Source organism: Tachyglossus aculeatus, chromosome 2, assembly GCF_015852505.1.
Source record: "Tachyglossus aculeatus isolate mTacAcu1 chromosome 2, mTacAcu1.pri, whole genome shotgun sequence".
Lineage (NCBI taxonomy): Eukaryota > Metazoa > Chordata > Mammalia > Monotremata > Tachyglossidae > Tachyglossus > Tachyglossus aculeatus.
In genome coordinates, this window is record NC_052067.1 from 138,627,436 (window position 1) to 138,650,750 (window position 23,315).

General features: G+C 58.3%; 1 protein-coding gene across 1 annotated transcript; it reads left to right on the forward strand.

The window, feature by feature from the left end:
- The first annotated feature begins 170 nt into the window (after positions 1 to 170).
- On the forward strand, positions 171 to 23,281 carry INPPL1 (inositol polyphosphate phosphatase like 1). Its single transcript, XM_038765050.1, has 29 exons — positions 171 to 186; positions 5,440 to 5,599; positions 12,627 to 12,690; positions 12,776 to 12,938; positions 13,079 to 13,187; positions 13,293 to 13,433; positions 13,695 to 13,788; positions 13,899 to 13,988; positions 14,143 to 14,241; positions 14,399 to 14,549; positions 14,655 to 14,761; positions 15,684 to 15,786; positions 15,982 to 16,178; positions 16,666 to 16,783; positions 17,486 to 17,582; positions 17,808 to 17,946; positions 18,091 to 18,190; positions 18,365 to 18,453; positions 18,707 to 18,788; positions 18,986 to 19,075; positions 19,664 to 19,777; positions 20,010 to 20,098; positions 20,501 to 20,588; positions 20,721 to 20,876; positions 21,147 to 21,225; positions 21,355 to 21,495; positions 21,866 to 22,490; positions 22,657 to 22,787; positions 22,874 to 23,281. The coding sequence occupies exons 1-29, from the start codon at positions 171 to 173 to the stop codon at positions 22,962 to 22,964; spliced, it is 3,723 nt and encodes a 1,240-aa protein (XP_038620978.1). The 3' UTR covers positions 22,965 to 23,281.
- The last annotated feature ends 34 nt before the right edge of the window (positions 23,282 to 23,315 follow it).

Genomic DNA, 23,315 nt, shown 5'->3' on the forward strand with positions numbered 1-23,315 from the left:
GAGTTGGGCTAAGCCATTAGGCATTTTGTCCCACCCCTCCTTGCCACTCATTCTTCATTCATTCATTCAGTCGTACTTATTAAGCGCTTACTGTGTGCAGAGCATTGTACTAAGCGGTTGGGAAAGTACCTCCTCCCCCTCCGAATCCTAAGGGTAAGGGGACCTGTCCTATGCCGCTGCTAGAAGGTGAGGGAGCGTGGGGTTGGGAGAGAAGGGGATCTTCAAGCACTTTGGGGAACTTCGGGGGGCTGGCCTCGGTGTGGGGGGGTTCGTCCAGGGGCCGGGGCTGGGCCCTAGTCACCCTGCTCGGCCCCGGAAAGGGGAATGGGAGGGGAGAAACAGAGTGGTGGTGGGTGGGAGTTTCTTGGGGGGCTTGGGGCTACAGTCCAGTCCCATCCTGGGTCTCTGCTTGGTCATTCATTCAATCATATTTATTGAGTACTTACCACGTGCCAGACTGAGCCCCCTCCTTCCTCTCCCCCTCCTCCCCCCAACCTTATCTCCTTCCCCTCCCCACAGCACCAATATATATGTTTGTACATAGTTATTACTCTATTTATTTATTTATTTTGCTTGTACATATTTATTCAATTTATTTTATTTTGTTCATATGTTTTGTTTTGTTGTCTGTCTCCCCCTTCTAGACTGTGAACCCGCTGTTGGGTAGGGACCGTCTCTATATGTTGCCAACTTGTACTTCCCAAGTGTTTAGTGCAGTGCTCTGCACACAGTAAGCGCTCAATAAATACGTATGAATGAACGTGCGGAGCCCTGAAGTACGTGCTTGGGAGAATACAATGCAATGACAGACACATAATAATAATAATAATAATAATTATGGCATTTGTTAAGCGCTTCCTATGTGGCCGACATTGTACTAAGTGCTGGGGTAGACATAAGCAAATCGGGCTGGACACAGCCCCCGTCCCACGTGGGGCTCACAGTCTCAATCCCCATTTTCCAGATGAGGGAAATGAGGCCTAGAGAAGTGAAGTGACTTGTCCAAGGCCACACAGCAGATGTGGCAGAGGTGGGATTAGAACCCATGACCTTCTGACTCTCAGAACTGCTCTCTGTCCACTAGGCCACACTGCTTCATTCCCTGCCCACCATGAGGTCCGATACGCCCGTTGTCCTGGGACTTGCCGGGGTTAGGGGTGGCCACCTCGCCACTATCGGGGGAGCCCCGGGCCACAGTGGTTGTGGGGGGCATTCATTCATTCATTCAATCATATTTATTGAGCGCTTACTGGACTAAGCGCTTGGAAAGTACAATTCGGCAACAGAGAGACAGTCCCTACCCAACAACGGACTTAGAGTCTAGAAGGGGGGGGACAGACAACGAAACAAAACAAGTATACAGGCGTCAATAGCATCAAAATAGATAAATAGAATTTTAGATTCATTCATTCAATCATATTTATTGAGCGCTTACTATGTGCAGAGCGCTGCACTAAGTGCTTGGAAAGTACAATTCAGCAACAGAAAGAGGCGGTCCCTACCCAACAACGGGCTCACAGTCTAGAAGGGGGAGACAGACAACGAAACAAAACAAGTAGACAGGCGTCAATAGCATCAAAATAGATAAAATAGAATTTTAGATCTATACACATCATTAATAAAATCAATAGAGTGGAGGTGCTCTGCGCGCGGTTGAAGCCGAATTGTAATAATAATTATGGCATTTGTTAAGCGCTTACTATGTGCCAAGCACTGTTCTAAGTGCTAGGGTAGATGCAAGGTAATCAGGTTGTCCCATGTGGGGCTCACAGTCCTAATCCCCATTTTACAGTTGAGATAACTGAGGCCCAGAGAAGTGAAGTGACTTGCCTAAAGTTACACAGCTACCAAGTGGCTGAGCAGCGATTCGAACCCACACCCTCCGACTCCAAAGCCCGGGCTCTTTCCACCAAGCCATGCTACTTCTCTACTTTCCAAGTGCTTAGTCCAGTGCTCTGCACACAGTGAGCGCTCAATAAATACGATTGAATGAATGGATGAATTGCTCTGTTTTGCTGTCTGTCTCCCCCTTCTAGATTGTGAGCCCGTTGTTGGGATGGGATTGCCTCCATCTGTTGCCGAATTGTACTTTCCAAGTGCTTAGTACAGCACTCTGCACACAGTAAGCGCTCAATAAATATAGCCGAATGAATGAATGAATCTATAATTTTATTTTTCTATTTTGATGGTATTGATGCCTGTCTACTCGATTTGTTTGGTTGTCTGTCTCCCCCTTCTAGACTGTGAGCCCACTGTGGGCACGGGTTGTCTCTTTTTGTTGCTGAATTGTACTTTCCAAGCGCTTAGGACAGTGCTCTGCACACAGTAAGCACTCAATAAATACGATTGAGTGAGTGAGTTGTTGGGTAGAGATTGTCTCTGTTGCTGAATTGTACTCTCCCAAGCGCTTAGTACAGTACTCTGCACACAGTAAATGCTCAGTAAATACAATTGAGTGAGTTGTTGGGTAGGGATTGTCTCTGTTGCTGAATTGTACTCTCTCAAGCGCTTAGTACAGTGCTCTGCACACAGTAAGCACTCAGTAAATACAATTGAGTTGTTGGGTAGGGATTGTCTCTGTTGCTGCATTGCACTCTCCAAGCGCTTAGTACAGTGCTCTGCACACAGTAAGCGCTCAATAAATACAATAGAGTGAGTTGTTGGGTAGGGATTGTCTCTGTTGCTGAGTTGTACTTTCCAAGCACTTAGGACAGTGCTCTGCACACAGTAAGCGCTCGGTAAATACAATTGAGTGAGTTGGGGAGGGATTGTCTCTCTTTGTTGCTGAATTGTACTTTCCAAGTGCTTAAGACAGTGCTCTGCACACAGTGAGCGCTCGGTAAATACAATTGAGTGAATTGGGTAGGGGTTGTCTCTGTTGCTGAATTGTACTCTCCCAAGTGCTTAGTACAGTGCTCTGCACAGAGTTAAGCACTCAATAAATACAATGGAGTGAGTGAGTTGTTGGGTAGGGATTGTCTATGTTGCTGAATTGTACTTTCCAAGCGCTTAGGACAGTGCTCTGCATACAGTAAGCACTTGGTCAATGCAATTGAGTGAGTGAGTTGGGTAGGGATTGTCTCTGTTGCTGAATTGTATTCTTCCAAGCGCTTAGTACAATACAGAGTAAGCGCTCAATAAATACAGTGGAGTGAGTTGTTGGGTGGGGATAGTCTATGTTGCTGAATTGTACTTTCCAAGCGCTTAGGACAGTGCTCTGCACACAGTAAGCGCTCAATAAATGCAGTGGAGTGAGTGAGTTGTTGGGTAGGGATTGTCTATGTTGCTGAATTGTACTTTCCAAGCACTTAGGACAGTGCTCTGCACACAGTAGGCGCTTGGTAAATACAATTGAGTGAGTTGGGTAGGGATTGTCTCTGTTGCTGAATTGTACTTTTCCAAGCGCTTAGTACAGTACAGAGTAAGTGCTCAATGAATACAATGGAGTGAGTGAGTTGTTGGGGAGGGATTGTCTCTGTAGCTGAATTGTACTTTCCAAGCGCTTAGGACAGTGCTCTGCACACAGTAAGCGCTCGGTAAATACGATTGAGTGAGTGAGTGAGTGAGTGAGTTGTTGGGTAGGGATTGTCTCTCTTTCTTGCTGAATTGTACTCTCCCAAGCGCTTAGTACAGTGCTCTGCACAGTTAAGTGCCCAATAAATACAGTGGAGTGAGTGAGTCGTTGGGGAGGGATTGTCTCTGTTGCTGAATTGTACTTTCCAAGCGCTTAGGACAGTGCTCTGCACACAGTGAGCGCTCGGTAAATACAATTGAGTGAGTTGGGTAGGGATTGTCTCTGTTGCTGAATTATACTTTTCCAAGTGCTTAGTACAGTACAGAGTAAGCGCTCAATGAATACAATGGAGTGAGTTGTTGGGTAGGGATTGTCTCTGTAGCTGAGTTGTTATTACTCTATTTATTTATTTATTTATTTTACTTGTACATTTCTATCCTATTTATTTTATTTTGTTGGTATGTTTGGTTCTGTTCTCTGTCTCCCCCTTTTAGACTGTGAGCCCACTGTTGGGTAGGGACTGTCTCTATGTGTTGCCAATTTGTACTTCCCAAGCGCTTAGTACAGTGCTCTGCACATAGTAAGCGCTCAATAAATACGATTGATTGATTGATTGATTGATTTCCAAGCGCTTAGGACAGTGCTCTGCACAGAGTAAGCGCTCGGTAAATATAATTGAGTTGGGTAGGGATTATCTCTGTTGCTGAATTGTACTCTTCCAAGCGCTTAGTACAGTACAGAGTAGGCGCTCAGTGAATACAATGGAGTGAGTGAGTTGTTGGGTAGGGATTGTCTCTGTAGCTGGATTGTACTTTCCAAGCGCTTAGGACAGTGCTCTGCACACAGTAAGCACTCGGCAAATACAATTGAGTGGGTGAGTGAGTTGTTGGGTAGGGATTGTCTCTCTTTCTTGCTGAATTGTACTCTCCCAAGCGCTTAGTACAGTGCTCTGCACAGAGTTAAGCGCTCAATAAGTAAAATGGAGTGAGTGAGTTGTTGGGGAGGGACTGACTGTTGCCGAATTGTACTTTCCAAGCGCTTAGGACAGCGCTCTGCACACAGTGAGCTCTCGGTAAATACAATTGAGTGAGTTGGGTAGGGACTGTCTCTGTTGCCGAACTGTACTCTTCCGAGCGCTTAGTACAGTCCAGAGTAGGCGCTCAGTGAATACCATGGAGTGAGTGAGTTGTTGGGTAGGGATTGTCTCTGTAGCCGAATTGTACTTTCCAAGCGCTTAGGACGGTGCTGTGCACACAGTGAGCGCTCGGTAAATACAATTGAGTGAGTTGGGGAGGGATTGTCTCTGTTGCCGAATTGTACTCTTCCGAGCGCTTAGTACAGTCCAGAGTAGGCGCTCAGTGAATACCATGGAGTGAGTGAGTTGTTGTCGAATTGTAGTTCCTCGGCGCTCAGTAAGTAGTGAGGCCTGGGTGGAGCGCGGGCCCTTTAAGGCGGACAGGCGGTCCCCCCCAGGGCCGGGGGGCTGGGGGTTGGGGGGCGGGCCCCCCGGCTCGGTGCCCGCTGCCATTCCTTGTTTGGGCAAACGGGAAGCGGGGCCGGGCCCCCCCCCCGCCTGTCCTGCCCCGCCCAGGGGGGGAGTCCAGTCCAGTCCGGCCCGGCCTGGGGGGAAGGGGCGGCCCCCCAGCTCTCCCTCCCCTCCCCTCCCCCCCCGCGGCTCCGCACAAACTTTTCTTTCTCCTGGAAGTTGCGGCCGGAGAGGGGGGACTTTCCTGCCAACGCAGAAAGGCCTTGGCCCCCCGGCCCCGGGGATGCGGGCCGGCCCCGGCCGGGACCAGGACCAGGAGCAGGAGGAGAAGGGGCTGCTGCTGGTGGTGGTGCTGGTGGTGGTGGCGGCGGCGGCCCCATGGCCTGCGGAGGAGGAGGAGGAGGAGGAGGAGGAGGGCCCGGCCCCGTGGCCGGAGGAGGAGGAGGAGGAGGAGGAGGGCCCGGCCCGGCGCCCGCCTGGTACCACCGGGACCTGAGCCGCGCCAAGGCCGAGGAGCTCCTGGCCCGGGCCGGCAGAGACGGCAGTTTCCTGGTCCGGGACAGCGAGAGCGTCCTGGGCGCCTACGCGCTCTGCGTCCTGTAAGTGCCCCCCCGGACCCGGACCCGGCCGGGGAGGGGGGGAGGAGGGGGTCTCCACACTGTCCTCAGTGATCCAGGGAAGGGTGGGGGTCTCCACACTGCCGTGGTGGGCCAGGGAAGGGTGGGGGTCTCCACAGTGTCCTCAGTGATCCAGGGAAGGGTGGGGGTCTCCGCACTGTCGTGGTTGGCCAGGGAAGGGTGGGGGTCTCCACACTGTCGTGGTGGGCCAGGGGAGGGTGGGGGTCTCCACACTGTCCTCAGTGATCCAGGGAAGGATGAGGGTCTCCGCACTGTCGTGGTTGGCCAGGGAAGGGTGGGGGTCTCCACATTGTCCTGAGTGATCCAGGGAAGGGTAAGGGTCTCCACACTGTCCTGAGTGATCCAGGGAAGGGTAGGGGTCTCCACACTGTCCTGAGTGATCCAGGGAAGGATGGGGGACTCCACATTGTCCCCAGTGATCCAGGGAAGGGTGGGGGTCTGCCCACTGTCGTGGTTGGCCAGGGAAGGGTGGGGGTCTCCACACTGTCCGCAGTGATCCAGGGAAGGGTGGGGGTCTCCACACTGTCCTCAGTGATCCAGGGAAGGGTGGGGGTCTCCACACTGTCCTCAGTGATCCAGGGAAGGGTGGGGGGGGTCTCCACACTATCCTCAGTGATCCAGGGAAGGGTGGGGGGGGTCTCCACACTGTCCTCAGTGATCCAGGGAAGGGTGGGAGGGTCTCCACACTGTCCTCAGTGATCCAGGGAAGGGTGGGGGTGGTCTCCACACTGTCCTCAGTGATCCAGGGAAGGGTGGGAGGGTCTCCACACTGTCCTCAGTGATCCAGGGAAGGGTGGGAGGGTCTCCACACTGTCCTCAGTGATCCAGGGAAGGGTGGGGGGGTCTCCACACTATCCTCAGTGATCCAGGGAAGGGTGGGAGGGTCTCCACACTGTCCTCAGTGATCCAGGGAAGGGTGGGAGGGTCTCCACACTGTCCTCAGTGATCCAGGGAAGGGTGGGGGGGGTCTCCACACTATCCTCAGTGATCCAGGGAAGGGTGGGAGGGTCTCCACATTGTCCTGGTGGTCCAGGGAAGGGTGGGGGGCCTGCACACTGTCCTGGTGGTCCAGGGAAGGGTGGGAGTCTCCACACTGTCCTGAGTGATCCAGGGAAAGGTGGGAGTCGCCACACTGTCCTGGTGATACAGAGAGTGGTGGGGGTCGCCACACTGTCCTGAGGGGTCCAGAGAATGGGGGAGGGGTGTCTACACTGTCTGGGCCTTGAGGTTCTGGGGCAGGGGGAGGTGGGGGGAATGGAACCCCGAAGCTTCTGTGAGCAGGGTGGGGGGCGTCTCCATGCTGTTCTGAGTGAGCCACAGAACAGTGCTTTGCACATAGTAAGCGCTTAACAAATGCCATCATCATTATTATTATTATTATTATTATCATCATTACACCGCCTATTTTGTGAGAGCCTAGTCGGGTTCCGGGGACGGCGACCCTATTTTTTTTAATGGCACTTGTTAAGCACATACTAAGTGCCAGGCACCGTACTAAGCACAGCGGTAGATACCAGCGAATCAGGTTGGACTCAATCCGTGTCCCGCATGGGGCTCACAGTCTTCATCCCCATTTTCCAGTAGAGGGAACTGAGGGCCAGAGATGTGAAGTGACTTGCCCAAGGTCACTCAGAGGCGGATTAGAACCCAGGTCCCTTTGACCCTCCCGGGCCCGTGCTCTTTCCACTAGGCCGTGCTACTTCTGCGGACAGTTACACTGTTTGTGCTGGGAGTGACCTTTTGAGGGAGGAAGCTCTGTGTTCTCTGTACGTTTTTTGGGAGGGTGGGTAATCAGGGAGTGACTTTAGCAGGTCAAGGAGAAGTGTCTTGGACATCTGGGCAGGGGCTACCTTTTGGCCCTGGGAGAGCCTGGTGATTAGTGGGAGGACAGGCGGGGGTGACCCCAGGGGCCAGAGGGGGCCGAAGGGGAAGGGTTCAGGGAGAGTTGTCTGGGGATGGATTGGGGGCTTTGTCCTGGGGGCAGGATGGGAGGGCTGAGTCCAAGGTGGGGAGAACTGGAGGGTGGGTGGCTGGCTGGATAATAATAATAATAATAATGGCATTTATTAAGCGCTTACTATGTGCAAAGCACTGTTCTAAGCGCTGGGGAGGTTACAAGGTGATCAGGTTGTCCCACGGGGGGCTCACAGTCTTAGTCTTGGATGTGTGTGTATGTGTCCATCTGTCCGGCCTGAAGGGAAGCCATGGCCCCGCTCCCTTTCCTTTTCCCAGTCTTCTCTCCCAGACCCAGGTTTTCTCATTAACTCCATGATGGGGGGGGGACTTGGGCTCCATCTTGGATTCACAGACACCCCCACCTCCCCTCCTCCCCCTTGCTAGAGTTTCCCCCGTAGCCACAGTGTCTGTCTGCCCCTCCCTGTTCCATCTGTCTGCCTGCCCGCAGGGCAGTGGGCCATGAAGGTGTGTGGGAGAACTGAAAACAGTAAGTGTGTCTGTGCCTGCGCTGACATTTGTGTTCCCTGGCCTGAGGGTTTGCGTGCATGTATGTTTCCTGGAGTGTTTGTGTGTGTGTATGTGTGCGTGTGAGAGTGTGAGAGGGAGGGATAATAATAATAGTCATGATATTTGTTAAGCGCCTGCTATGTGCCAAGCATTCATTCATTCATTCAATCAATCGTATTTGTTGAGCGCTTACTGTGTGCAGAGCCCTGTACTAAGCGCTTGGGAAGTACAGGGAACTGACTCCCAGAGAAGTGAAGTGACTCTCCCGAGGTCAGGCTCCCGTCAAAGCCGTACTGAGAGCTCACCTCCTCCAGGAGGCCTTCCCAGATTGAGTCCCCTCCTTTCTCTCCCCCTCATCCCCGTCCCCATCCCCCCCTTACCTCCATCCCTTCCCCACAGCACCTGTATATATGTATATATGTTTGTATGCATTTATTACTCTATTTTACTTGTACATATTTATTCTATTTATTTTATTTTGTTAATATGTTTTGTTTTGTTCTCTGCCTCCCCCTTCTAGACTGTGAGCCCGCTGTTGGGTAGGGGCCGTCTCTATATGTTGCCAACTTGTACTTCCCAAGCGCTTAGTACAGTGCTCTGCACACAGTAAGCGCTCAATAAATACGATTGAATGAATGAATGGAGTGCTTACTGTATGCAGAGCACTGTACTAAGCGCTTGGAAAGTACAATTCAGCAACTGTTCCAAGCCAAATAATCAGGTTGTCCCACGTGGGGCTCACGGTCTTCATCCCCATTTTACAGATGGGGGAACTGAGGCACAGAGAAGTTAAGCGATTCGCCCAAGGACACACAGCAGACGAGTGGCGGAGCTGGGATTAGAACCCACGTCCTCTGACTCCCAAGCTGTCCTGGGCTGTGAAGGGGTGGGGAGAAGAGGTGAAGCAGAGGGGGTCTGTGTGGGAACCTTCCTGCAGCTTTTCTCTGAGGTCGTCTGCAGGTCATTTTGGCCTGAGGCAGGGGGCTACTCTACTGACTGACGTGTCGGTGGTGCCCTCCCCCATGGAATGGGGGCTCTTGCAGCCAGGACGGGGGCAGACTGGGCAGACTGGGGTAAGGTGGTGGGGAGAAGCCCAGTCTGGTTTTTGATCTAGACCCTTGTCCCTTCTCCATCCAGCATTTCCCCAAAGCTCCTGGGTCTGGGGTCCATCTGTCCGGTTTTTTCCCTTGCCTTTTTTTTTTTTAATGGTATTTGATAACTGCTCATCGTGTGCCTGGCCCAGCACTAAGCGCCGGAGTAGATACAAACTAATCAGATTGGACGTAGCCCGGATCTCACGTGGGGCTCACACGTCTTGATCCCCATTTTACAGATGAGGTCACTGAGGTACAGAGAATCAGTGTCATTGAGCGCTTCCCGTGTGCAGAGCGCTTGGGAGAGTGTGATGAAACAGTTGGTAGACGCGGAGCCGCGAGGAGCTTAAGTGACTTGCCCAAGGTCACAAAGGAGACAGGTGGCTGAACGGGGATTAGAACTCAAGTCTCCCAACTCTCTGGCCCGGGCTCTTTCCACTGGGCCACACTGCCTGTCCGTTTCCGGCTGTGCTGCAGCAATCAATCAATCGTATTTATTGAGCGCTTACTGTGCGCAGAGCACTGTATTAAGCGCTTGGGAAGTACAAGTTGGCAACGTATAGAGACGGTCCCTACCCAACAGTGGGCTCACAGTCTAAAAGGGCCCTCAAGGCCAGCATTTCTGGGATGGTTATAGGAGGGGTGGGGGAGGGCCCAGGGCAGGCCTGGGATCTGGGACCCCCACCCTTGGGCCAGGTGCTGGCTTCAGCTGCTGATGGGGGAGGGTCCTGTCTGGGGGTGGGGTGGGGGGGGACACAGCTGCTGCTTGGGCGGCAGCTGGGCAAGATGGGGAGGGGGTGGGATCAAGCTCCCTAACCCTGGGAAAGTGAGGGGTCCCAAGTGGTGAGGGTGTAAGGGAGGAGAGGGGTTGTAGGGTGAGCTGGGGCGGGGGGGGGGGGGCGATAAGAAGGAGAGGAGGTGAGGGAGGGGGTCTCAGAGTGATGGGGGAGGAGAGTGATGGGGCAGCTGCTCCCAGGCTGAAGACTTTCTTTTAGACTGTGAGCCCACTGTTGGGTAGGGACTGTCTCTATATGTTGCCAACCTGTACTTCCCAAGCACTTAGTACAGTGCTCTGCACACAGTAAGCGCTCAATAAATATGATTGATTGAAGAATGGCTGGGCTGGGCTCCACCAGGGCTGGGCTGGTCGGGGTCGGGGGTCTGGGGGAAGGAGAGAAGTTGTGGGGAAGAGAAGCGGGAGGGGTGCAGTCTGGCTGGGCTGTGGAGGAGCTTCGGGCCTCGGACTTTTCCCTGGCTCTCACCCTCCCGCACCTGGGCCTGTCTGGGGCCTTAAATTGGGATTGCGGTGGGCAGGAGTGGGGGCGACAGGGAGGGGAAAGGCAAACAGGGAAGCGGCGTGGCTCAGTGGGAAGAGCCCGGGCTTTGGAGTCAGAGGTCACGGGTTCAAATGCCCCCTCCGTCAATTGTCAGCCGTGTGACTGGGCAAGTCACTTCACTTCTCAGTGCCTCAGTTACCTCATCTGTAAAATGGGGATTAAGAATGTGAACCCCCTGTGGGACAACCTGATCGCCTTGTAACCTCCCCAGTGCTTAGAACAGTGCTTTGCACAGAGTAAGCACTTAATAAATGCCATCATTATTATTATTAAACAGGATTGGTTTAGGAGACTTCATGTCCCCTTTTTTTTTGGGGGGGGGTCTCGTACACATGTGTCTGCCTGTTTGTGTGCATGTGGATATCCGGGTGTCCACATGGGTTTCCGGGCGTGTGTAACTGTGTACGTGGGTACATATGCATGTCTGTGCATTTGGTCCTGGAGGGTGTGTGTGTGTATGTGGGCAGGTCTATGTCATTCATTCAATCGTATTTATTGAGCGCTTACTGTGTGCAGAGCACTGTACGAATCGCTGGGGAAGTACAAGTTGGCAACATATAGAGACGGTCCCTACCCAGCAGTGGGCTCACAGTCTAAAAGGGGGAGACAGACAACAAAACAAAACATTAACCAAATAAAATAAATAGAATAAATATGTACAAGTAAAATAAGTTTAAAAGTAGAGTAATAAATATGTACAAACATATATACATATATATAGGTGCTGTGGGGAGGGGAAGGAGGTAAGGCGGGGGGATGGGGAGGGGGAGGAGGGGGTGTCCTGTGTGTGTCCCCCACATGTGCACATTTGCGCATCTGGTGACGGGCAGGAAGCACAGATGGGTCAGGGATGGTATCTAGGCCCTGGTTTATGCCATGACCCCTACAGGATTTACAGGGGCTCGGGTGGGGTAGGGGGAACTGCCTCCCACTGTTTGCCCTCCTTCCCCCAGTGCAGGAATGACCCCTACTCTTTGCCCTCGCTGGCAGGGCAGGAGGGCAGGGGTTGTTCCAGCCCAAGCGAAAGGGGTGGCCAGAATGCCCCCAGCCGGGTCAGCTTCCTTCCCCTCGATCCGTTCTTGTGGTCCCTGTGGCAAGGGGCAGATGGGGTTGGCACGGAGGAGGGGAGCTGGTCTCTAGCGACAACGCCCCTGCCCTGCAGTTGAATGGACCAGACTGGCACCCCTCCTACCACCGCCCCCCGGGCTCTGAGTCACAGTGGTTGGGGCCTGTGGCTGCCACGTGGCAGGTGACCCCCCTCCGCCCCCCCCAGCCCCTCCTCCTTTCTCCCTCCCCATTCCCAGGCGCTGGCCCGGATGTTGGGAGGGCTGGGGGACGGTCAGACAGCTCCCAAAACATCTGTGACCTGACCCCCCCCCCCCCCAGAATTTCTTGGGAGAGGCTGTGGAGGCTGCCTCCCCCTTGTTGCTCAGAGCCCCCCCCCACCCCACAAACACACACAGCAGGACAGCAGTTGTCATTGTTTCAGCTGCTGGCTGTCCCGCCTGTCCCCCCTACCGCAAACTGGGTGCCCCTCACCTCAGCCCTTTGCCACCCGTGCCCGCTGGGAAACCGAAGCCGGGGGCTGGCTCTTCCCACCCGGCTGGGGCCTCCGGACCAGGGGTCTGTGGGTGCTCTTTAGACAGCCGGCCCCTCCCAAGGGTGACCGTGTTGCCGTCGGCAACGGGAACACCTGCCTGCTGTTGGCACAACAGTGGGGCGGGAGAAGGTGCTGGGCTGTTTCCTGATGGGTCTCTCCCCCCGCCCCCCCTCAGGTGGAGTCAGGACGTGGTGGGGATGAAAGCATAGGAGACAGATGGTGGGGGGGAGACAGGGCCGCCTCACCTCCCCTGGAGCCACTGTGGGGAAGAGAGGCAGGAGACCCAGATGCCCCCAGGCCCCATATTTAGGAGGAGAGGAGCTGGCAATGGGAGGAGGGAGAACCTCATCATCTCCCCAATCCTCTGGGCTGTGAGTGTGTTGGGTGTCTGAGCGTGCATGTTTGTGTGTGTGTAAGTGAGGTGCTCAGGGTGGTAGGGGGCTGCATCATGAGGGGAGGTGCCTGGCTCCCCTCCTGATCCCCTGCTCCGCCAGGTTTCAGAAGCATGTCCACACTTATCGCATCCTGCCTGATGAGGAGGACTTCCTGGCTGTGCAGGTGAGCGCCCTGGCCCTCCCGACCTCCTCCCTTGAGCTGTTGGGGGTCTCCGGGCTCTCCTGACGACCCCCCCTCCCCTTCGCAGACATCTCAGGGGGTCCCCGCGCGCCGGTGCCAGACGCTGACTGAGCTGGTGGGGCTGTACGGGCAGCCCGACCAGGGCCTGGTCTGTGCCCTGCTGCTGCCCGTCGAGACAGAGCCCGAGCCCCCGGCCGAACCTGAGCCCCCCGATGACCGGGACTACTCAGGTATCCCCTCGTCCCCCGTAGCCATGGAGTGTGATCCTGTGTGTGGGTGTGTGTGGGTCCCCGGCCCCGGGGCGGGGAAGAGGAGGGGGCTGCCCCAGGGGCAGGAAGCTCCAGCATTGCCTCCTACCCCCCACCCCCAGATGGGGAAGATGAGAAGCCCCCGCTGCCCCCTCGCTCCGGCTCCACTAGCTACTCTGCCAGCAGCCCCTCTGCGGAGCTTCCGGGGGGACCACCACCACCCGCTGAGAGGTGAGAGACGCCCCCCCAGCATGGGTTCGGAGGGATGTGACGGTGGGGGCGGGCGGGATGGTGTGACCGGGACCCCGAGGCTGAGCCCCCCTCTCTGCTTCTCAGTGCTCCCAACGGGCTGAGCACGGTGTCCCACGAGTACCTGAGGGGCAGTTACGGACTGGACCTGGAGGCCGTGCGGGCGGGAGCCAGCAACTTGCCACACCTGACCCGCACGCTGGCCACTAGCTGCCGTCGTCTGCACAGGTAGCACCTGCCCTCCCCTTCCCTCCCCCAGGCCCTCTAGACTGTTAAGTTCACTGTGGGCAAGAAATGTGTCATATTGTTACAGTATACTCTCCCAAGTGCTTAGTACGGTGCCCTTCACACAGTAAGCGTTCAGTAAATACCATTGACTGACCGATTTTGACGGCTCTGTTCTGCCCAGACACCCCAACCGCCCGCACCCCCCTGTTCCCCGCTCTCTGTCCTCCTCTCATTGTGGATCCCCCTCCCCCAACCACCCAGCGAGGTGGACAGAGTGCTGTCCGGCCTGGAGGTCCTGTCCAAGGTGTTTGACCAGCAGAGCTCTCCAGCCATGTCTCGCGTCTTGCAGCAGTCGGTGAGTGCGGAGGAGGTTCCTGGGGTGGGGGGGGGGGGGGGGTCCCCGGCGTTGACGGAGGCGGGGAAGTGTTGGGGTCAGTAGGTAGTTCCCCCTTCCCCACACAGCAGAGCGCCGGGCAGTCTGGAGAGCAGGAGCTGGAGAGCCTGGTGGTGAAGCTGTCTGTGCTCAAGGACTTCCTGGCCGGAATCCAGAAGAAGGTGGGGACCTCCGCCCTGCATCCCTCCCCCAGACCCGAGGGGCAACCCTGTACTGATCGCCCCCCCGCCCCTCTCGGGACCCGGTGGCCTGAAGCCGTGGTCACGTCTCTGCCCGCTGCCAAGGTGACCATTTTCCCTCCCTTCCTCCCCCCAGGCGCTGAAAGCCCTGCAGGACATGAGCTCTGCGGCCCCCCCAGCCCCACTGCAGGCCTCCACCCGCAAGGCCAAGAGCATCCCGGTGCAGGCCTTCGAGGTGGGCCGGCAGGACCCGGGCTGACGGGGTCCCGCTGGGCCGGGCAGGGTTCAGCGTGGGCTTGGGGGGACTGGGCAGGGAGTGGGGGTCGGCTGCGGGGTGGGGCCCGGGGCCTGCGGAGCGGCTCTGACACCCCCCAATCCCACCCCCCTCCTAGGTGAAGCTGGACGTGACGCTGGGCGACCTGACCAAGATTGGGAAGTCGCAGAAGTTCACGCTGAGCGTGGACGTGGAGGGCGGACGTCTGGTGCTGCTGCGCAGGCAGAAGGACTCCCAGGAGGACTGGAGCACCGTCCCCCATGACCGCAGTGAGGGCCGCCCCCCCGGAGCCGGGGCCGGGTGGAGGGGAGGGGGGCCGGGGCCCTGACCCTGGCCCGTCGCTGACCGCCCCCGCACCCCTGACCTCCCCGCAGTCCGTCAGCTGATCAAGTCCCAGCGGGTGCAGAACAAGCTCGGCATCGTGTTCGACAAGGAGAAAGATCGGACCCAGCGCAAGGACTTCATCTTTGTCAGCGCCAGGGTCAGGATCGGGCCCCGGGGTCGGCGGGGCTGGAGCAGGGGAGACGGAAAAGTTGTAGAGCTAGACCGGGGTGTGGGAAGCGGGGGTGCCCCGTCCGTCTTCCCTCCCCCTGGCTGCATCGTGGCTTAGTGGAAAGAACACGGGCTTGGGAGTTATAGTCCCGACCCCGCCACTTGTCTGCTGTGTGACCTTGGGCAAGCCACTTAACTTCTCCGTGCCTCAGTTACCTCATCTGTCAAATGGGGATTAACACTGTGAGCCCCACGTGGGACAGCCTGATTACCTTGTAATAATAATAATAATTTTGGTGTTTGTTAAGCACTTACAATGTGCAAAGCACTGTTCTAAGCTCGGGGGGCGGGGGGATACAGAGGTGATCAGAGAAGCAGCGTGGCTCAGTGGAAAGAGCCCGGGCTTTGGAGTCAGAGGTTGTGGGTTCAAATCCCGGCTCTGCCAGCAGCCAGCTGTGTGACTTTGGGCAAGTCACTTAACTTCTCTGGGCCTCAGTTACCTCATCTGTAAAATGGGGATTAAGACTGTGAGCCCCCCTTGGGACAACCTGATCACCTTGTAACCTCCCCAGCGCTTAGAACAGTGCTTTGCACATAGTAAGCGCTCAATAAATGCTATCGTTATTATTATATCAGGTTGTCCCAGGTGGGGCTCACAGTCTTAATCCCCATTTTCCAGATGAGGTAACTGAGGCCCAGAGAAGTTAAGTGACTTGCCCAAAGTCACACAGCTGAGAAGCGGTGGAGCCGGAATTGGAACCCATGACCTCTGACTCCCAAGCCCGTGCTCTTTCCACTGAGCCACGCTGCTTCTCTATTTGTACCTACGCAAGTGCTTAGAACAGGGCTCGGCACGTAGTAAGCGCTTGGCAGATACCATAGTTATTATTATAATTATTATCTCCCCTCAGAAGCGGGAGGCTTTCTGCCAGTTGCTGCAGCTGATGAAGAACAAGCACTCGAACCAGGATGAGCCGGACATGATCTCCGTCTTCATCGGCACCTGGAACATGGGTCAGGGCCCCGGGAGGGGAAATGCATTGGGTGCAGGCCTTAGGTGGTCTGCGCGGGGGACAGTGACGTCGAGGGGCAGGACCCGTCCACCGCTGCCGTTACGCGGAGGGCAAATGACCCGGTAACCCCCCGGCCTGGTCGCCCTTCCTCGCCCGACCCTGACCCTGCTCGCCTTGTCCCCCTCCCCCTCTGCAGGCAGCGTGCCTCCTCCAAAGTCGGTGACGTCGTGGTTCACATCCAAGGGTCTGGGGAAGACCCTGGATGAGGTGACCGTGGCCATCCCCCACGACATCTACGTCTTCGGGACCCAGGAGAACTCCGTGGCCGACCGAGAGTGGACGGACCTGCTGCGTGGGGGCCTGAAGGAACTCACGGACCTGGACTACCGCCCGGTACAGAGCTGGGGATGTTGGAGGCGGGAACGGCGGGGAGACCGTCTCGGAGCTGACCCCCCTCTTCTCCAGCCTGCCTAACCCCACTCTCCTCTTTTTGTGCCTCTGGGCCCCCCTTCGCCATCCTATTCCTGTGGTGGGGTCAGTGGAGGAGCCTCGTCTCCCAGAATGGGGAGCTGAAACGACCCTTGTCAGAACAGTCCCCAGCCCCTCTCTGGGAACGAGACCCCCTGCTCTCCCTGGATAGGAAGCAAAAGCAAGTTGCCTCGTCCTATCCCACCCAGGGGTCCCACAAGGGATGTTCCGTGGTGGGACAGTGGCAGCAGTTCCCTGTGTGGCCGGGGTCCCTCTGACTCCTGGCTCTCTTTTCTCTACCCCCCCACCCCGTGCAGATCGTAAGGGACAGGGACGGGACGTGCTGGTAGGCGGGGGGAGAAGGGGTGTTCCAGGTGGTGATGCCCTCCCACCGCGTGATGGTCCCCCACAGATCGCCATCCAGTCCCTGTGGAACATCAAGGTGGCCGTGCTGGTGAAGCCGGAACACGAGAACCGCATCAGCCACGTCAGCACGTCCAGTGTCAAAACTGGCATCGCCAACACCCTGGGTGAGACGGGGCGGGCAGCACCCTGGGGCCCTCGCTGCCCAGCCTCCCGGGCCAGTGTGGTTTGGGGCACCCAGACTCCCAGGCCTGGGTGGGGTCCACCCTCCAGCCCCATCGCCCATCGGCCCCCACGGGCACCCACACTCAGCCACGGTTCTCCCCACGTGTGCGGGAAAGGCTGGCCACAGAGCCCATGGGGCTGTCTCCCCAGTCCTCCTCCTCCTCCCGGCCTGTACCCCTGTCCTTTCTCCTCTGTCCTCCTGTCCTTTCTCCTCTGTCCTCCTGTCCTTTCTTCTGTCCTCCTGTTCCTTCTCATCTGTCCTCATGTCCTTTCTCCTCTGTCCTCCTGCCCTTCCTCCTCTGTCCTCCTATCCTTCCTCCTCCCTCTGTCCTCCCTCTGTCGTCCTCCTGCTCCTTCCCATCTTACTGCTCCTCGCCATCCTCCTCCTCCCCATCCTCCTTCCTGTCGTCCTATTCCTCCCTTTTCTGTCCCCCTCCCTCCCCGTCCTGTTCCCTGCCTTTTCCTACCCCCTTTCCTCCCCCATCCCTGTGTGAACAGCTGCACACCTTGGTGTGGGAAAAGACCCTCCCCACCAGGTGGTCAGCCTCCCAGACAGCAGACTCAGGGTCACTGAAGGATGGGGAGGGAGGGCTCCTGTCCCAGATCCCATCCCAGTCACCCCTTTATCCTTCCACTATCCACAGGGAACAAAGGGGCCGTGGGCGTCTCCTTCATGTTCAACGGGACCTCGTTTGGCTTTGTGAACTGTCACCTCACCTCAGGCAATGAGAAGACAGCCCGGTGAGGGGGCTGCCCCAGGGTGACACCCCTCTTCCCTCTGCCATCCCGGGGTCATCTCTGCCCTCCACTCCTGGGTGGCCCCCCACCCCCACCCCAGGGAGTCTCTTTTCCTACCCAGGGTGATCTCTGCTTCCTCCACCGCAGGGTGACTCAATGCCCTGGGGTGATCTGTGCCCCTTCCCCCTTGCCCCTGGGGTGACCTCATGCCCCACACTGACCCACCAGACGGAACCAGAACTACCTGGACATCCTACGCCTCCTGTCCCTGGGTGACCGGCAGCTCAGCGCCTTCGACATGTCCCTGCGCTTCACACACCTCTTCTGGTTCGGCGACCTCAACTATCGGCTCGACATGGACGTGCAGGTGAGGGAGGGCGGGACCCCGGGGAGGTGGGATGGGGCGGAGGGGTCTGTCTCTTTGTGGCTGCGGTCGGCCTGAGATGGGGGTCCCCGGTCCTGGATCGGCCCCACCCAGCTTCCCCCACACCTCCCTTCCGCTCCCTGCTAGGAAATCCTGAACTATATCAGCCGCAAGGAGTTCGAGCCGCTGCTCAGGGTGGATCAGCTCAACCTGGAGCGGGAGAAGCACAAGGTTTTCCTGCGATTCAGTGAGTGACAGGGAGTGGGTGAGGGCAGGCTGGCCTCGGGACCCTGAGGGCTTGGGAGAAGAAAACGGGTCAGGGCAGCTCTGGGTTGGGGGCTCCCAAGGGGCCTTGATCCTGAGCTGCGAGGGTCTGGCCTCCCCTGACACCCTGCCCCCCTCATCCCGTGGTCATCCCCAGACGAAGAGGAGATCTCCTTCCCCCCCACCTACCGCTACGAGCGTGGCTCCCGCGACAGTTACGTGTGGCACAAACAGAAACCTACAGGGGTGAGAGAACCATTAGGGCCAGGGGCTCAGTAGGCCTGCCGCCTTTGCTCCCCCCTCCCCTGCCGCCTCAGACTCCCCCATCCCCACCATTTCAGCTCCCCACTCCCCGCCACCAAGGCTCCTTCCTCCCCACCTCGTTGGCTCCCTCGTCCCTGCCACCTCAGGCCCCCTTCTCCCCGCCCTCACAAGCTCTCTCCTCTCTCCGTCTGTCTTGCCTCCTCATTTCTTATCCAACCCTCCCCGCCCTCCCCAGGTCCGGACCAACGTCCCGTCTTGGTGTGATCGGATCCTGTGGAAGTCATATCCCGAGACCCACGTCAACTGCAATTCCTATGGTAGGGCAGGGGTGGGGGCATGGGGGAATGGGTAGACTGGTGGCGATGACAGGGTTGTTTTCCAAATGGGGAGAAACTAGGGGGCAAGCGAATCAAGGCGGCTGTTTGAAGAGAAGTGGAGCTCCTCTCGCTGCTCTCTGACCTCCCCACGCCCCCCCTCTGACTGACCTCTCCCTCCCGCTCGCCTCCTCCCTCAGGATGCACAGATGACATTGTCACCAGTGACCATTCCCCGGTGTTCGGGGCCTTTGAGGTTGGAGTCACGTCCCAGTTTGTCTCCAAGAAAGGTAGCTGGGGGGTGGGAGGGTGGGGGAGGGTGTATGTATGTGTATGTGTGTGTCCCTTGAGTATCCCTGTGTGTGTGTCTCCTCCCTTTGAGTGTCCCCATGGTCCAGAGCTTAGTCCTTTGAGAGCTCTGTGGGGTGTAGATCGAAGCCAGCCTCAGGGCTTGGTCCTCCTTCACCCCAGCCTCCCTGCCAGCTTTCCACTTCCCTAGCAGGACCAACTAAGATTTTGGGGAAGGGGCACCCCAGTGCTGGGCTGGGCTGGGCGCTGGGCAGGGCATGGAGGATGGGAGCAGTAATAATAATAATAATAATAATGGTATTTATTAAGTGGTTACTATGTGTGAAGCACTGTTCTAAGTACTGTGCAGTACCAAGCAGGACAGGCCTCACCCTTGATCAATCAATCGATGGTATTTATTGAACCCCTGCCACATGCAGAGCTCTGTACAAAGCGCTTGGGGAGGTACCAGAGTTAGAGGACACGACCTCTGCCCTGCACCCTCCTACCCCACCTCCGCTGGTCTGCCCCGGCCTTGCCGGTCTGGGGTCCACGGTCCCCATCCTCTCCCCCAACCGCCCCCGCCCCAGGGTTGCCCAAGCCGTCGGACCAGGCCTACATCGAGTTCGAGAGCATCGAGGCCATCGTCAAGACCGCCAGCCGCACCAAGTTCTTCATCGAGTTCTACTCCACCTGCTTGGAGGGTGTGTGATGAGCTGGGGGGTGGCGGGAGCCCAGAGGGGTGAGGACGGGAATTGAGGCCTTCCCAACTGGGCGAGAGCCGGGGCCTGGTGGGAGCCGGAGTCCGCGGGATCCTGAGGTGGGGAGGGAGTGCCCAGCTCAAGAGCCCAGAGAAGACACCGTGGAGTCTCCCACTGAGTCCTTACAGCGTGAGACCCCCCGCAAATGTGCCAGCCCTCTTTTCCTTGTCCCCAGAGTACAAGAAGAGCTATGAGAATGACAGCCAGAGCAGTGACAACATCAACTTCCTCAAGGTGCAGTGGTCTTCCCGCCAGCTCCCCACGGTGAGAACCATCCCCCTTCCCCTCCCCCGGGTACCCTGCCCCCTGCCAGCCTGGGGTGGGCCCTAGGTCCTGGGTTTGCCATCCTTAGGGGACATGCCTTCTACCCTGGGAGAGATCTGCCAGTCATCTGGTTTAGTCCAGTTCTCCGCACACAGTAAGCGCTCAGTAAATATGAATGAATTTGGTTGTCTGGGAATTTAACCTCTAAGCTTATCTTTCCGCACCCCCAGCAAGGAAAAATCATGGCGGGGGGCCAAGCTATCACCCAATCGGTGGCCCCTCTTTCCCTCCCCCATCTGTGTTTGTGTGCACGCGTGCAAACACCTGGGGAAATGGAGAGGTGTCTCAGTACCATGCGTGTCTCCCCTTCTCCACCCTGTAATCAATGAATCGACTGATCAGCTGAAGCCGATTCTGTCAGAGATTGAGTATCTGCAGGACCAGCACCTGCTGCTCACCGTCAAGTCCCTGGACGGGTACGAGTCCTACGGTGAGAACAAAGAGGGGCTGGAGGGTGGTGGTGGCACCCCTTGTCCCCCTGGGCCTCAGAGTCTCAGGGGCAGGGCCCAGGAGCGGGCCGGAGTGGGGTCTTTGATGGCCCGTCCCACTGCTGCCCTCCCAGGCGAGTGCGTGATCGCCCTCAAGTCCATGATCGGCAGTACGGCCCAGCAGTTCCTCACCTTCCTGTCCCACCGCGGCGAGGAGACGGGCAACATCCGCGGCTCCATGAAGGTCCGGGTGCCCGCCGAGCGGGTGGGCACGCGGGAGCGGCTCTACGGTGAGGGGCACTGCGGGGGCTTGGCCTGGGCTGACCGATGGGCCAGGGTGGGTGGGCATGCAGGGGCGGCTCTGTGGTGTGAGGCGGTCCCGGGAGGAGGGAGAGGCCAGGGGCTGGTCCTGGACTGACCGGTGGGTGGGCATGGGTAGGTGGGCGGAGAATTCCTTGACTAGGGGGCCGGGCAGGGCTAGGCCTGATGGTCACAAGATTTGAGTGGCACCCTTCTACCTGGCCCCCTCCCGGATCCACCCCATCTGCCCCCCCCCACAGAGTGGATCAGTGTGGACAAGGATGAAACGGGGGCCAAAGCCAAGGGTCCGTCTGGGGCTCGTGGCGGTCAGGACAACAGGTTAGTGTGGCTGAGCCGGGACTGGGTGTGGGGTTGGGGCTGGGAGTGGATAGTCAGATGGGGCCCTCGGTCTCCTCGTCACCCTGCCAATTTCTGTCCTCGCCTCTCTCCCCTCTCCACCCCACCCAGGTCCACTAGCCGGAAGGCCGCCCCAGGGGAGGGTCCCTGTCCACTGAACAGGTTGTTCGAGGAGCCCGAGAAACCCCCGCCCACTGGGCGACCTCCAGCCCCACCCAGGGGAACCCCCCGCGAGGAGCCCCCCACCCCAAGGTGAGACTGTCGTGGGGAGCAATTTTCTGGGGGAGGGGAAGGCCTCAATTCTCCCTGTTTCTGACACCTCCTACGCTCCTCCTCTCCGCCTATGCTCCCCCGGCCCCACAGTCTCTCCACCCCCCCCCCCCCCCACCGCTATGCTCCTCCCCCAACGCTGTGCTCCTCCTCCCCGTGCTCCTCCTCCTCACACCATGCTCTCCCCCCCTCCACTCCCCTCTCTGTTCCCTCTCCTCCCCACGCCTCCTCCCCCAACATTCCCCTCCCCTACTACGCCCCCCCCCCACTCTGCCCCACTACACTCCTCTCCCCCACTGCGCTCCTCTTCTCCCCCTTATGTTCCTGTTCCCGACTTGTCCTCCCTCCCCAGGTCCAAACTGGAAGCGGAGGCAGAAGGGGTGCCCCCAGCACCCAAGAACAGCTTCAACAACCCAGCGTACTACGTCCTGGAGGGCGTACCCCATCAGCTTCTGCCACCGTCTGTCCCCGGCCCCGCCAAGGCTCCTGCCCCCGCCCCCGCCCCGACACCCACCCTCGCTCCCACTCCTTCCGTCGTGGCCAGGAACAAAGTGCCCATCACGGTGCCGGTGGCCCAGCCTGGTTGGCCCCCACGGCGGGGAACGCCTGAGGAGAGCTCGTCAGATGAGGAAGGGGGCACGCTGCCTCCCCCAGACTTCCCGCCACCCCCGCTCCCCGGGCCGCTCACCGGGGGGGCCGGCGCCCGCAGCGAAGCCCGCCTGCCGCCCCCCAAATCTCACCCACGGCCCCCTCTGCCTTTGGGCCCCCCCGTGTCCTTGACCCCTGCGGCGGGGCTGTTTCTCGGGGCACCGCCGGGCAGAGACGATCGCTCCTGCTCGGTGCTGCAGATGGCCAAGACGCTCAGCGAGGCCGACTACGCGGCCGGGGGCGGGGCGCTGCCCCCCGACTTCACCCGGTCCCCGGGATTCCCCCCAGCCCACATCCGCGAGAGCATCCAGGAGGATGCGGCCGAGGAGGTACGGGGTGGGCCCAGAGGTTGGCTGGGGAAGGCTGGGGGGTTCTGCCGGGCTGCGGGGGCACCGGAGGCGGGAGTGGCGCCGGGGTTGGGGTGGCGGCAGCCGGGCAGCGGTACCCGGGGACGCCTGGGGCTGCTCCCTGAGGAGGCACGTTTTGTGCCCCCAGGCATCATGCCCCGTGGGGCGGACCAGTGCCCTGGGCGAGGCGGGCGTTGGGGTGTGGCTGCGGGCCATCGGGCTGGAGCGCTATGAAGAGGGTCTGGTGCACAATGGCTGGGATGACCTGGAGTTCCTCAGGTGAGGGGAGGATGGCCAGGGAAGGGCGGGGGCGGGCCGGGATCCCGAGCTGAGCCTCCCTCCTGTTTCTTGCCGCCCTCTCCCAGTGACATCACGGAGGAGGACCTGGAAGAGGCGGGTGTGCAGGATCCGGCCCACAAGCGTCTCCTGTTGGACACCTTGCAGCTCAGCAAATGACCAGCCGCCTCCCCGTTTCCCGGAACTCTAGCCGGGCGGGGTGATTGCCGGGGCTCCCAGAGTCTCCCTGTCCCATCCTAGGGAACCATGCTCCCTGCCCCCCTGCCTCTAGCCGGCCCGTCGGCATCTACCGGGGTTAGAGGCGAAGCCCCTCAGCGGCTGCATCCTCCCTCCTGGCCAGGCTGGTTGCCACAGATAACCAGTTGGGGGGACATCATGGGATCTGTACCGTCCTGCGACCTACCCTCCCCTTCCCCCTCCCACGCCAGGAGGTTGGGAGAGGGGACTCAGCCGCACATCCAGTGCTTAGAACAGTGCCTGGCACATAGTAAGTGCTAAACAAATACCATC

Bases quoted from the DNA above. Each gene is read 5' to 3' on its own strand.
- INPPL1 (XM_038765050.1), top strand. The intron at 13,989-14,142 runs GTGGGGACCTCC...TCCTCCCCCCAG, and splicing joins TGGCCGGAATCCAGAAGAAG to GCGCTGAAAGCCCTGCAGGA. The intron at 20,589-20,720 runs GTGAGAACAAAG...CTGCCCTCCCAG, and splicing joins GGACGGGTACGAGTCCTACG to GCGAGTGCGTGATCGCCCTC.